The 12,557-nt window shown below is 37.3% G+C and overlaps 1 protein-coding gene across 3 annotated transcripts in view; it reads left to right on the top strand.

The window, feature by feature from the left end:
- CDKAL1 (CDKAL1 threonylcarbamoyladenosine tRNA methylthiotransferase) overlaps nucleotides 1-12,557 on the top strand; it is a 369,457-nt gene that overhangs the window by 131,429 nt on the left and 225,471 nt on the right. For all 3 annotated transcript variants that reach the window (XM_079302373.1, XM_079302371.1, XM_079302372.1), the window contains one exon: nucleotides 7,719-7,839. In XM_079302373.1, coding sequence (XP_079158499.1) covers nucleotides 7,719-7,839 — 121 coding nt within the window. The remainder of the gene's footprint in view (nucleotides 1-7,718; nucleotides 7,840-12,557) is intronic.

The raw sequence follows: 12,557 nt of genomic DNA, 5'->3' as shown, positions 1-12,557 counted from the left end.
AAGCCTTTAACTAAGATTTCTATGCTTCTATGAACTTGTGCCAGGGGTTGTGTTTGACAGACTTAAGAAAGTTGGGTAGGATTAAAATCATGTTTTCAGTGGGCAATACACAGAGCTACAGCAAGTCAGTAACTTGGGGCCATGACTGTGATTAAAAGATTCACCCATCACTCGTTTGTGTGTATCAACCACTGATATGAATGGCATAATGTGGTACATGTCACCAGCCTCTGGTCTGTGTGCCCTGGATTGGAAACTTTGGAGATACTCTTATTTTAACAAAATCAAAAATTTTTTATCATCAAAACATTATGGGTAGAAAGAGTGTCATTACTCGAGCAAGTAGCTTTCCCTCCCCCCTTCTGTTATTTAAGAACTACTTTGACAACAAGCTTGGCTTAAAAAGGACCTGGCTGGAAGGTGTCCCACTGTATGGTTTTCAGATGAAGGTTTTTTCATGCAGCCAGATGCTTCAATGAGAACACCAGGTTGCATTTTGATTGCCCCTTTCTGACTGCTTACTTAAAGTGTGATGTACTGAAGGGTAGTGGTGAGTTCCAAATAGTAATACAATGATCTGTGCCATTATCAGTTCAGAGAGTTAAGCTTTGTAGGCTGTATTTTAAACAAAAACACAGAACATGATTCGGAATATACAGGAATTGTGGATAAACTGTTTCTGCAAAGGCAGATTTTAATTGCTTTTGTAAAATATCAATAATAATGCAACTCAGCATTAAAAGTGTCCCTGCTGGGGCAAAAGATTTTTGCTACCATCCACTTGTTTTTTGCTCTAACAAGAAAGTTTATTGCTGGTTTTGCTGTGCCTGTTCAAATATTTTCACAGGGACTATTAGGTGTGTGAGATGATTCAGGACTTTAGATAAGTTTTGGAATTATTTTTCTCAGTATAGTTATTTATTTGATTTAATTGATAAATCTGATAGAACTGACTATCTCTATTATGACTGTCATTGTCATGACTTTATTTTGTAAGTGGCTCACAGAAACTGAATGGGAGATAAAAAGTGCCACAGAAGAAGAAAAAAAGCAATTGGGGGGAAACAGATTGAAAATCTCAGTAGCACAGTTGTGATTGCTCATTGTTAGATGAGCCTGTGGTGTGCATGGAAAAGGTGCCTTTTCTTCCAAACCCATATGTGCTCTTTTCCACACTTTGAGTGAATGACTATCTTACAGCATCCCTATTTTTTCTGTCCTATTCCCATTGGACTCAGCTGGATTTAGCTCTGTTAGAGAATCCTCATGGCTGGTAAATGCAGAGACTACCTCACAATTTTGCATACAGAGGGAAGTTCAGCTCAGTTTCATTCTAAGGCTAAATTTGTTCTGTTCAGCTGCACACCCCAGAACATTAGGCAAGTTGCTTGTGCTGCTGCAGCTGGCTCTGACAATCCTGCTTTCAGCACATCCCTTCCTCACAATGCAGCCTATTTTATCTGATTCAAAATGTCTTTTCCCTTGGAAGTTTCTCTCCAGGATCTCCTGAGGTTTTGAGCAGAACCTTTGATCCTAATCAAATGCATTTCTTCACAGATAGGTGAGGACAGAGGGTCAGGGGAACTCTTCCTGTAGTTGATTCTTAGCATTGTCCTTCTGAGCTCTGGAATTGTGGCTGACATTCTGAGCTCACAGGAGATTTAATGTTCAGGCACTTTTTTCAGAAACACAATAACATTGCATGATCTCAGAATAAGTAGGGTGAAGCTATTGAATCCTGAAAAAAAAAGCAATAGTGCCTTAAATAGGGTATTTCAAGTGCTTTTGCTTTGAGAGAGGAGAATACTATGGGTGTGTCAAAAATGTTCTTGAATATTTATATTCTTAATTTAACTTGCTGAAATTTTTACATGGACAGTAATTTCTTATTAACAGTTATTTTCTGCATGATTCCTTGTACAGTACTATTTTAGTGCTTACAGATATTTTTATGATTGAGTCATACACTGGAGACATGCCAAGAATAAAGAGGTGTTGCATGTTTAATGGAGAGAAAGTGGTGTGTGAATTTTAGCAATATGGGACACCTGCAAACCTTTTCTACTGAATATATTGTTTGTGAAATTACATTAAATGAATTTTTAAAAGCTCCTGTCTTCACTGCTGTGACACTCACATTCCAGAGTCTTCCAGAGCAGTATTATTGTTGGATGCTAATTCCAAGTGCAACACTTAGTAGTTCTCTGTATTTCAAGCTAGTTACAAACATGCTGTATGCACATATCTATGAAGCTTTTTTATTTGGTATAGGTTGGAAAGCAATCTTTTTATGAAAGAGTTTTGAATGCAGAGACTGGATCTAACACACCACCTGCTATCAGCATCCTAATGGGACTGAATGCCTGGCCCAACACAAGGAAAGATCAGTAACTCTGACAGCATGAGTCTGAATTATTCACTGTTCCTGCCTACACCAGATGGAGTTTCACTATTACAGAACATTTCCATCTTCACTGATCTAGAAGAGGAATAATTTATATTAGTTGCTTGGTCAGGAGCAGGGAATATACCTTTCAGTTGGGTTTGGCTCCTTGAATTTACTTTAGACAGGAAATTCCACTGATGACATTCAGGGATGCCAATGTGCTGCTGGCCAGCTGGGGTTGGTTTGGGTGTGAGCATCCACACAGCAGAGTCCTAAACCAATTAGTGTCCTTGTTTTTGCACATCTCTGTGTGTTTGACAGCATGTGATTGCTCTGGGGAGCTTGGGAATTCCTTTGAAATCAGTCATGTCTGCTGTGGGACAGCATGTTTGTGCTGCAGGGCAGGGAGAAAAGATGGGAGAGAAGCTTATGGTCTGCCCTTGCTTGATGCTTCTTTCAGTCTTTATTACTGGTTTTGGTTCTTCTTTACACTTCTTCCTTTAATTTTTCTTTGAAGAGATGTATTGCATTGTTTTCCCTTCATATGCTTTTACCTTCCTTTCCTTAGCTACACTGCTATTTTTTCCAGCCCTAACCTTGAGGAAAGGAAACTCTCTATTCATTAAGAACCAAACAGTGGTGGAAGGAAATGTGTGCAAGAGTACACGAAATAGCGCTTAATCCTGTTCCCTAAAGATGCTGGAGGAGATCAGACAGGTTGGTGAGAGACATCTGAGAAGTGCAGAACAGTGCATTGGCAGCTGTGCTGTGAGGAAAAAGCGTCTTTCAGGAAATGGTGAATAACCTCTAAGCATAGTGATGTAACTGGGAAAGGGAAAGAGTGGGTAACAGAAGAAGCAGAAAATAGAAATTGTTGTTGCCAAGGCTGGGGTTTCCTGCATCTTTGAGGATATTCTGTAAAATCATGGTTTTGAGCTGCTTGAGATATCTGCACTGTACTTGGAAGCTAATAGCTAAGAAATCTGTGTCTGGCTGGGAGCTTTGTTTCAGAGTCACACTCTATAGCTCCAGTGGCGTGTGCAGAGATGGAGAGGGACCCTCTTCCAGCTTTCAGGCAGCTATAATTTCCCAGCAGTTCTTGAGGGGTGCCAGCCTATGGGCAGAGTCAAGCTGACTATTGTTATATAGATCTACTAGAATTTGATACGTTGCTCATAGCCAGGTAAAGTTTACTAAAATTTACTAAGCCAGGCTGCTTCCCCATGACTTACTCTTGTAATAAACTAGGAAAGTACCAGTCCCATTTGAATCTGTTTGCTCCAATATTGTTAGCATGCTTCTGTGGTTCTAGGTCACAGGGATCTGATGGTAGCCTGAGGTTCACAGGACATTTAATGCTATAATCTTATGACAAAGAAATTCCATTACCTGTTCCCTTAATATATTTGTATTTCAAGATTGGGCTTTCTTCATTAATCCTGAAGCACCTACATTTATTATTAAAGGTATATGTACATGCCATTAAAACTGTGCTGCTTCTTTGTGTCCTTTTTAACAAGTGAAAATAAATACCTTGAAAATAATTTCATTTTACATACTGAATTATCAAGCTAGACACATTTAAATGGTCTCTTGTAGTCTAACAATAGGATTTAATATCCTGATCAATTAATCTCAACCTCATTCTTCTTGCAGATAGTGTCAAATAATGTGAATTGCATCTACAGACTTCTATGTAAAGATGAGTTTAATATTAAACAGTTCTGAAAACCAGAGAGCTCTGATTAATTTTAAATTGTTCCTAGCTTGATTTCATGTGCACTTACTGTGAGTGATTCTGCTCTGCAAGTGTCCTTGGTGGACTTGGTTAGTACTTTTGTTATGTTGTAATATGTATTAATTATCTAATAGTGCTCTGAAGCATGATCTAAACCACTAATTAACTTTTTCAGGTTTTGTTTTGTTTTTTTCTGAATGTAATTTTATCTGCTGTTAGACTATGTGGAAGTAGAAAAGTTATTTTTATAGCAGAAGCAGGTAATAGGCCTAGATCATTTAGACTTTCCTATCTAACCTGGCAAGATCTGTTTGTCTTTAAGCTGTGTTTCAAAGCTTGCATTGTAGAGGGAGCCCTCAAAAAAGGAGTGGTGTTTGTTTGATATCTGAGATGGAACACTCATCATTATGGTAATAGACTTGAGATTAACTCAGTTTTCAAAAATGTACAAAACTTAAAAAAAAAGGGGGAAAGAAACAAAACAAACATGAAAAGGCAGAATCCTTTTAAGTTTGGGACACCTGCTTTGCTTAGGTAAGTTATTCAACCTGTAAAGTCAGAGAGAAGGTAACTCAATCAGATAAAATGCTTTAGAAGTAAAGCTTAATTGCAGTGTTTTGTCCCATTCTAAGCTTTGAAAGGAGATAATGAATGAGATTTAAAATTACTACTTTTTCTGTTAAACTTGATGTTGGGCTTGATAGTGCTGGTTGGACAATCTAAAAAAAATAAAAATTAGCCTTTTCCTAGTTGAAGAAATATGTATTTTTAAGTTTTCTTGAAATAAGTATGAGGAAAAAAAAGATTTACAGCATGTGAAAAAGTATGATTCAGTGTTTATCAGGCTATGTTTTATTAATAGTAGCCATTCTGTAAACAGATGCTTTAGTGATTACTTAAAATGAAACAAAATAGTCTTTGGATGGAGTAGGGGAAAAAGGATTTAAGGTCAAGAATAATGTAATTGAGAGGGTTTACCTCCTAAGAAAAATAATTAAGTGTGCCTTCCACACAAGTCACAGTAGTTGAATATGCATGTGCTGCTTGCTTTTTGGAAGCATTAAACTCTCTGCTAAAAGTCATCTCCCACTAGGGGCATTTTTTAACCCCTGTTGTCTGAATTGAAAAGTACAGGGATGTTGTTATTCTTGAGCACCCCACAGATCTTACAAGCCTCAGAGTAATTCAAACTTCAGTGTCATTCAGGAGGAACATGGGAAGTGTGTTTTATGTGAGAATAAGCTGCTGTATTTGATTTCCAGGCCATAGATTTCCTGAGCTCAGGCTCAGGGTTGGGGTGGGTGTTAGCATTCAGTGGATCATGTGGGAGATGGTCACAGAGCTGGGCTTTCTTTCCTGGATTGAGGAATTCTAATGATAGAAGCAGCTCAGTCTTGTTCTCCCTATAAATTCTATTCTATCTGTAGAATGGCCTGATCCTATGGGGTGTTTTTGGGGGTGGTTACCTGTTTGAGTAATGCTCTGAATATGAGAAAGGGAGAGCATGAGCTAAATTCCTGTTAGAGAGCAGTAACTCACATGGCTTTTCCTTGTGAGGGTCCATGCACTGAGGAGATGGGCCCTCCCTAATTCTCCACTCTGACATATTACTTGGGGAGGGGGGCAGGTTGGTTTTGTGGTTTGTTGTTTTCATTTTTAAACTTCAGAATAGTGGTTTTGACCCTGATTCTAAGTGTGTGAATTTTAAATTTTGTGTAACTTGTTGTTAAGCCTGATTGTTTTAAGATTACTGTGAATAGTTTCACTGTTTTCAGCCAGAAGTCCAAACTCACCTTTAATATGGCAATGTGGCTGAATATTTAAAAAACAGATAAACTGGTTTGTTCCAAATAAACCACAGTATTAAGAAATACAAACAGGAATGTTCTCTGTTTCAGGCTTAAGGCACTCACTTTGTTATACAAGTAAATAAAATGATGCCATGCTTGCAGCTCCTCAATGAAGCATTAGATTAGAAAATAACTGATTATATTGTGAGTCATGGATATTACTGTTATTCTCGGGAAAAGGTAGAAGTGAGTAATTTAGCAAATGCTAGTATCACAAGCACCATATTACTAAATTCACCACAGGATGTAATGAAATTTTTGTCAAATGCAACTGCAGAAGTAATGCATTTTGTTTCTTGCCAACATTATGATGTCTTCTATCAGTATTGACCATTATGTCTCCTCTTGGTATTAACCTTTATTCTGTCAGATCAGTCCTGCTTACTTGTTCATTGAGTCACATTTTTGATTTAGAATTTTTATGTATCTTTTAAAAACTTGAGGAAGATGTTACTCTAGAAGTAGTTGGGTTTTTCTCAGGCTGTTGTTGCCATATCAAGGAAATAAATTAAGAGCATGAATGCCACATTACTCAAAAAATTAATTTATGACTCCTCAAAGCAGGCAGTGAAGAAAGGCTTTGACTGATGAAGGAATTAATTTTGTAAATAGCTGTTGGTAACACAAGTTAGGAGCTTTGGTGCAACACAGCTTTTATTTGATTTGAATTGTTCATAGACTTTGCTGTGCTGGATGCAGTTCAACTGTACTTCAGAGTTTCATGCATTCCTCACACCCCCTTCCTATTTTAGGGTTAGTTTTTTTCTTTGCTGAAATATTTAGCAGGTTGAAGCTGTATGGTTTACAGAGTTTTCCAAGTTCAACACAGACATGCTTTCTCTTCCGGCCAGCTTGAGTTGTTGTTTTCCAACTCTATTCAGGTATCTACCATTAGCTTTCTCTTGCTGTCTCTTACCTGCCTGTTCTAGGCTTTGTGGAATAAATTATATAAGTCTTACACTTATAACTTGGGAACACTTTAGACTGCCTTATGCAATAATACACCCAACTGTTTTGACTCTTCATTGTTAGTTCTTGTTTCAAAATATCACGAACCCTGTCATTTGTGCTCCTTCAATATAGGACTTGTCATGGTATGACTGATGTGGTAGACAGTTGGTGAAATTATTTATATTTTACTCTCTGAATATTAATGGCTTCAGGAAGGTAGTTGTGAGGCAGTTTTCTGACCTGCAGATGCCCTAGTGTGGGAGGAATATGGGCAAATCTTGGTAGTCAGCTTAGCCATGGACATGTGAGGATATGCTTTGAAGCACTTTGACACTTAGAGTCAGGTAACCTTGAAATGTGTTGGTTCTCCATATAATCAGCTAAAAAAGTATTTAGTTTTTTATTACCTACTAATTTAGGTTTGAATTAAATGTTTTGGAAGTATCTTTTGATCCTGCCATACAACTTATTTAAATATTATTGCTATGTTGTTATTTGTGAGAAAATCTGGAAATAAACTGCTTAGATAATTCTAATCATATGAAACAGAAAATGCAAGTGTGAAAAGATAATTGGATTAAATAATTTGCTCATTTTAAGATAATTTATTTTACCTGTCAGTGTCTCTTTTTAAATGCTTCACCTGGTGAAAATATATTATTACATCTCATTCTCATTTTCAGTTTTTGAAATATAAACACTACTTCTGAAGAAGAGCAAATCAAAACAACTATGATGAGACTTATTCTTTGTAATGACTGCATTTATTTTTTATTTTTTGTTTAATTTGCAGGTCATTCTGTGAGGCTGCTGGGTCAGAAAAAGGATAATGGAAAACGTTTGGGGGGAGCACGATTGGATTTGCCAAAGATTAGGAAGAATCCACTGATAGAAATAATTTCCATCAATACAGGGTAAGAATTTCCAAACTTACAAAACATTCAGTACTGTGGAGAAATTCCTTTTATCTCTTTCTGCAGGTCTAGTGTTCTACTCCTCAGCTACACAGATGGAGGCAGGATGACCACTTTTAAATAGTTTAAGATGTTAAATTACTTTCATTTTGGAAATAAATTCTTGCTTATTTGGTTCCGAGAAGAAAAGACCCTTTATAGAGGTTTTTCCCCTCTGCATTTTTTTGATTTCTAATATGGTAGTTCCAGAATATTGTTAGTAGCTCATTATGGTTTGTAAACACTGTTAAGATCTGTCTGATGTGATTATCAGCCCAGACTTATTGATGGCTAAATTAGAAATAGTTACTTCTGTCTTGCTTCTCTAACCTACTTGTAAAGAGTCATCATGTATGTATTTCATTCTTATTTTCATTTGAACAAGCTACTCTCTCCTGTCAATCAACTCTGGATGCCCATGTCCCCATAAGACTACAAGCATTTTTCTGTTCTGTACTCCTGCTTTGAGGAATTGTATTTCAATCTTACTTCCTTTACTGCTTTCCTTATATCAAGGCCAGTTAGTATCCATTTTGTCAATTTATTGAAAAGAAAGAAAGCAGCAACAACAAAAATCACATGACTCCTCTTCTGATTTTCCCATCTTCTCCAACTTCTGTAGTAATTTCCCTGGTGGTTAAATTTAAAATGCATTGCTCTGGGCATTCCAGGTAGGTGGGAACTTACTGTCTAGAATGAAAAAAAAAAAAAAAAAAAAGTGCTGTATTTCAGTTTTGAGTTTAGATTAACATGTTCATAAACATTTCATAGAGGAGTTGTGATACTTTCTTCTTTCTTACTTTGTTGTCTTTTAGCAATGTGGCCTTCATAATTGCTGTGAAACCTAGTGTGCTTTAGGTTAGAGTACCAGTTCAAGGCTTAGTGGGGTTACTTTTTCTTCCTCTGACTTCTGGTAAATATATGGGTGAAATTTTGTCATATTGCTGAATTATAATGCCTTTTTAAACTACATTTTTGTTCATGGATTTGTTTTGAAGTCAGGATATAAGCTCTTTGGTGTAGTTACTTCAAGCATTCTAAATTCTTTCCCTTATTTTCTTTCCAGTGAACATCTTGTTTGTGCCCATCAAAATCTTTTTCATGATTAAAACCATTTTTTCACATTTGGTTGTGTCTGACTTTCAGATGGTAAAAATTCTCCTTTTCCATTAATATTTATCAGAGTATAATGTTATAATACTTTCTAGTTGTAAATGTTGTCAAGGCTGTAAGCTAATTGAGCTATGGTGTTGTTCATGTCTTTTGATGTATAGTAATGAATTTAAGATGGGAAAATTAGAAATATTGTTATTTCAGATACCAGATTATTGCAAGTTTAATTACAGAGGTTAATTAAAGGTATTTTAGGGTATGTACACTTAGCATTAGGTGACTGATGAGAGTAGCAACCATTTTAGACTTTTTTTTAATATATTTTGGAAAGATGTATTTTTTTTTTGCTGCCTTTTGAAAAAAATTTGTTTCCCAAATTGATCAAACTGTAGATTTTTAGCATCTCCTAAGAAGTTACTCTCAGAATCCCTTTCTTTTAATACCTGATAGTTTACAAAAAAAATTACATGGCATAGTAGTTCTTGCTTTTCTAAGATGAATTATATACCCATTTTCTACCATAAGACAATTAAAAAAAAATATTGGAAACCACAAAAAGATATCTGTTTAATGGAGAAGAAAGTCAAATATTACTTGATAAGGTCAAAGCATTTTTAAAGCATCAAAGAAACAAGTCAGTTACATAAGACACCTAAATTAACTACTATCTCAGTCTGTTATATTGCCTGCTTTCCTCTCCTGAAATACAGGTTCTTGGGTTTTCCTGTCTTCCTCTTCCCTTTCCCAGCCTCTCCAGCTGTGTATCATAGGTGATTTTTTTGCATATTGGTCTGAGTCTGAAAAACAAAGCATAGCTTTAAAAGGCAGCAGTTCTCAACAGTTTTGGAAAATATAAAAACATAATGAAGGAAGAACAAGACACAGAATGTATTAATCACTGTGATTTGGCTGTGCTAATTTACCAGCAGGACACCCAGTGCAATGGAGCCTGAGTAGTGTGGCCAAGCTGGGGGCTTGACCCATGAGCAGTCCCAGACATGGAAAATTCCATAATCATGGAATATGCTGCGTTGGAAGGGACCCCCAAGGATCACAGAGCCCAACTCTCAGCCCTGAACAGAACAGCCCTAAGAGTCACTCCATGTGCTGGGTGATGGAATGGTCACCTCCAGCTTGGGTCTGTCCAGGGACTCCAGTGTGGATCACGAGGATACGAGGTGGAGCCAGGCCTGGGGAGAACAGTACAGCTAACACAGGTTGAGGAGATGAGTGCAGGATGGGAGCAGGCAGGTTAAGCTCAAGGCAGGTCTGGAACAGGAGCCTGAGCTCTGCTGGGGCTCCTGGTGCAGCGTGGGCTGTGGAGCAGCTGCTGGGGCTGGGCAGGTCAGCGAGGGCCTGGGGCTGCCCACGGGGCTGTGACAGGTGGTGCTGAATTACCATTTCCAGCTGGGGTTTTAATGAAACTTTGGCCTCTTCTGTAATTCTGTGCAGGAAGAAAAGGCTTATTGGAGCATGTATATTCCCTCCTCCCCAAAGCCCTGGAGTCTTTGATGGCTCATGTTAACCCCTTTCCCTCTGCAGTAGAATGAATTCCTTTATGTACATGGGCATCTGCCAGCTGGATCTATTCTCAGGATTCAGAAGGACCATGTAATTTTTGAGTCTTCAGAAGTGCTGATTGTTAAGACATTTCTCATACCCCTACATTTGTGTTTGTTTCTTAACTCAAGATGGTGTCAAATTTGGTAATTTTGACTTAAGGCTTCTTTTACTGAATTCCTTCTCTCAGAAATGGAGGAAGAAATTTTCCTGACCCACAGACTTCTGTCCTTGTATAGTAGCTGTGAACTTTTTCTGTATTTGTCCAACCACAAATACATGCTGGCTTAGCACATGCCCTCTGTGTTTGTTTAGCCCAGGCTGCTGCTGTACATGAGTGTCCTCAGCTCTTTGCATAGGTCATGTCTGTCTTATAAAGGGACAGACATATCGTGTCTCCACTGCACTGTACAGTCCATAATAATAATAGTAATAGTAATAAGCCAAAGCAAAACCCCACTAGGTATGGGGTATCTGTGAAGATTGGGTGCTACTTCTTTCTGTCATGAGTCAGCTCAGAGGTTTTTCACAGTGGTATGTTTGTCCCTAAAAAGGTGTTGCTTTACCTTTACAGGGACCTGTGTGTTGTTCACTGTTTGGCACTTTTTTAATTTTTTTTTTTTTTTTTTAAAGTAATGGACAGTTTTTTCCTACTGTTAATTTTGATTGTCCTGAGGGTTGTTGTTTTCTCATTGAGAAATCCAACCTATTTGTTTAATTTACCATGACAGTTGGTGGTTTCTGTCAACACACTGTGACTCTAGAGAAAAGCTCCCATCCCAGGAGTGGCATGTTTCAGAGTTTCCAAGTATGTTTGCAGAGACTAATGGTGAGTTACTGGAATGGAGACACAAGAGATTTACCAGACTTCTCTGACATGCAAAGATATGCTAGTGACTCTTCATTCTTCCCTATGCAGATACATAAGAAGTCCTTACCATCCCAGTATCCTGTACAAACTGTAGACTGGCCTCTGTGATTTTCCCATAAGAAATAAGTGACCTTTGTTTAGAAAACACTTTGTAATATTTTTCAAATAATTTTTTTTTTTTTAAATAAAATAAGACATTTAAAAACCAGAGATTTTCAAAGTGCTCAGGTAGCTGTCTTAGTATATCCTGCAGTGATATTAGTAGATCTGAACCTAGAAACAGTGATTTGTTCCTGTACTCCAAAATAATTTTCTTCTTTGAATTAAGGGCAGTTGATTAAATCTCTTTCACTTTTATTTATGCCATAAGCATATAATGTACAGGTTTTCATCTTACTGCAGCAATCCAGGTAATAGTGGTAGAAAAGCATGTTAAATGCTGTTTGGAGAAAAGGCATGCATTTTTACACTAATATCCTAATGTGATTATTCTGTTAGTTTGAAGTAAGAAAGAGAAATGCTCTCAAATGTATTTAGTATTATAAGCTTCATTTAGGTCTAGGGAAAAAACATTTCTCCTTGTGGTCTCCTCGTCCGTAGAGCCAGTTTCATAACCCATATAGCACCTATGCAGCTCTCTTTAAAGGGATCAAGACTTGTTTTTCCACTTGTTAATTAATTCTGTATCTGCTTTGTAGCTTGGACTATTATTCATGCATCTTTGTTGTTGGTATGACTTGAACTCCCTTATTACCACTCACATCCATTCAAATATGACTTTATTTGTGCTTTTTCTGGATGCCTTTGGGAAGCATGAGGGGAGTGTAATATCACCTGAATATGAGCCACACTGGAGTTTACTGATGGGTGGTTTTGCACATAGGTCTGCTAAAGTGCTTTCTGTATTCTTTTTTGAGTTTCTACCTCTCCTAATGGAGTAGGCAAGTTACTACACTGCTCATATGACTGGCTAGAGAAGAATTAAAATACACTGAACAGGGAATTCAAATCCAGAAGGAACATAGCAATGCATGTATTAGACTAGATTATTCCTGCAGTGCTGAAACATCTTAGAGGAGACCAATAAGTTACTTTATCTCAGAAAAATTTTCAGATCTGCTTTTGTGTTTTAAAT

The sequence above is a fragment of the Erithacus rubecula genome (genome assembly GCF_903797595.1).
Source record: "Erithacus rubecula genome assembly, chromosome: 3".
NCBI classification, from domain to species: Eukaryota; Metazoa; Chordata; class Aves; order Passeriformes; family Muscicapidae; genus Erithacus; species Erithacus rubecula.
Note: the sequence above shows the minus strand (reverse complement) of the source record. Positions and strands in the feature narration are given on the sequence as shown.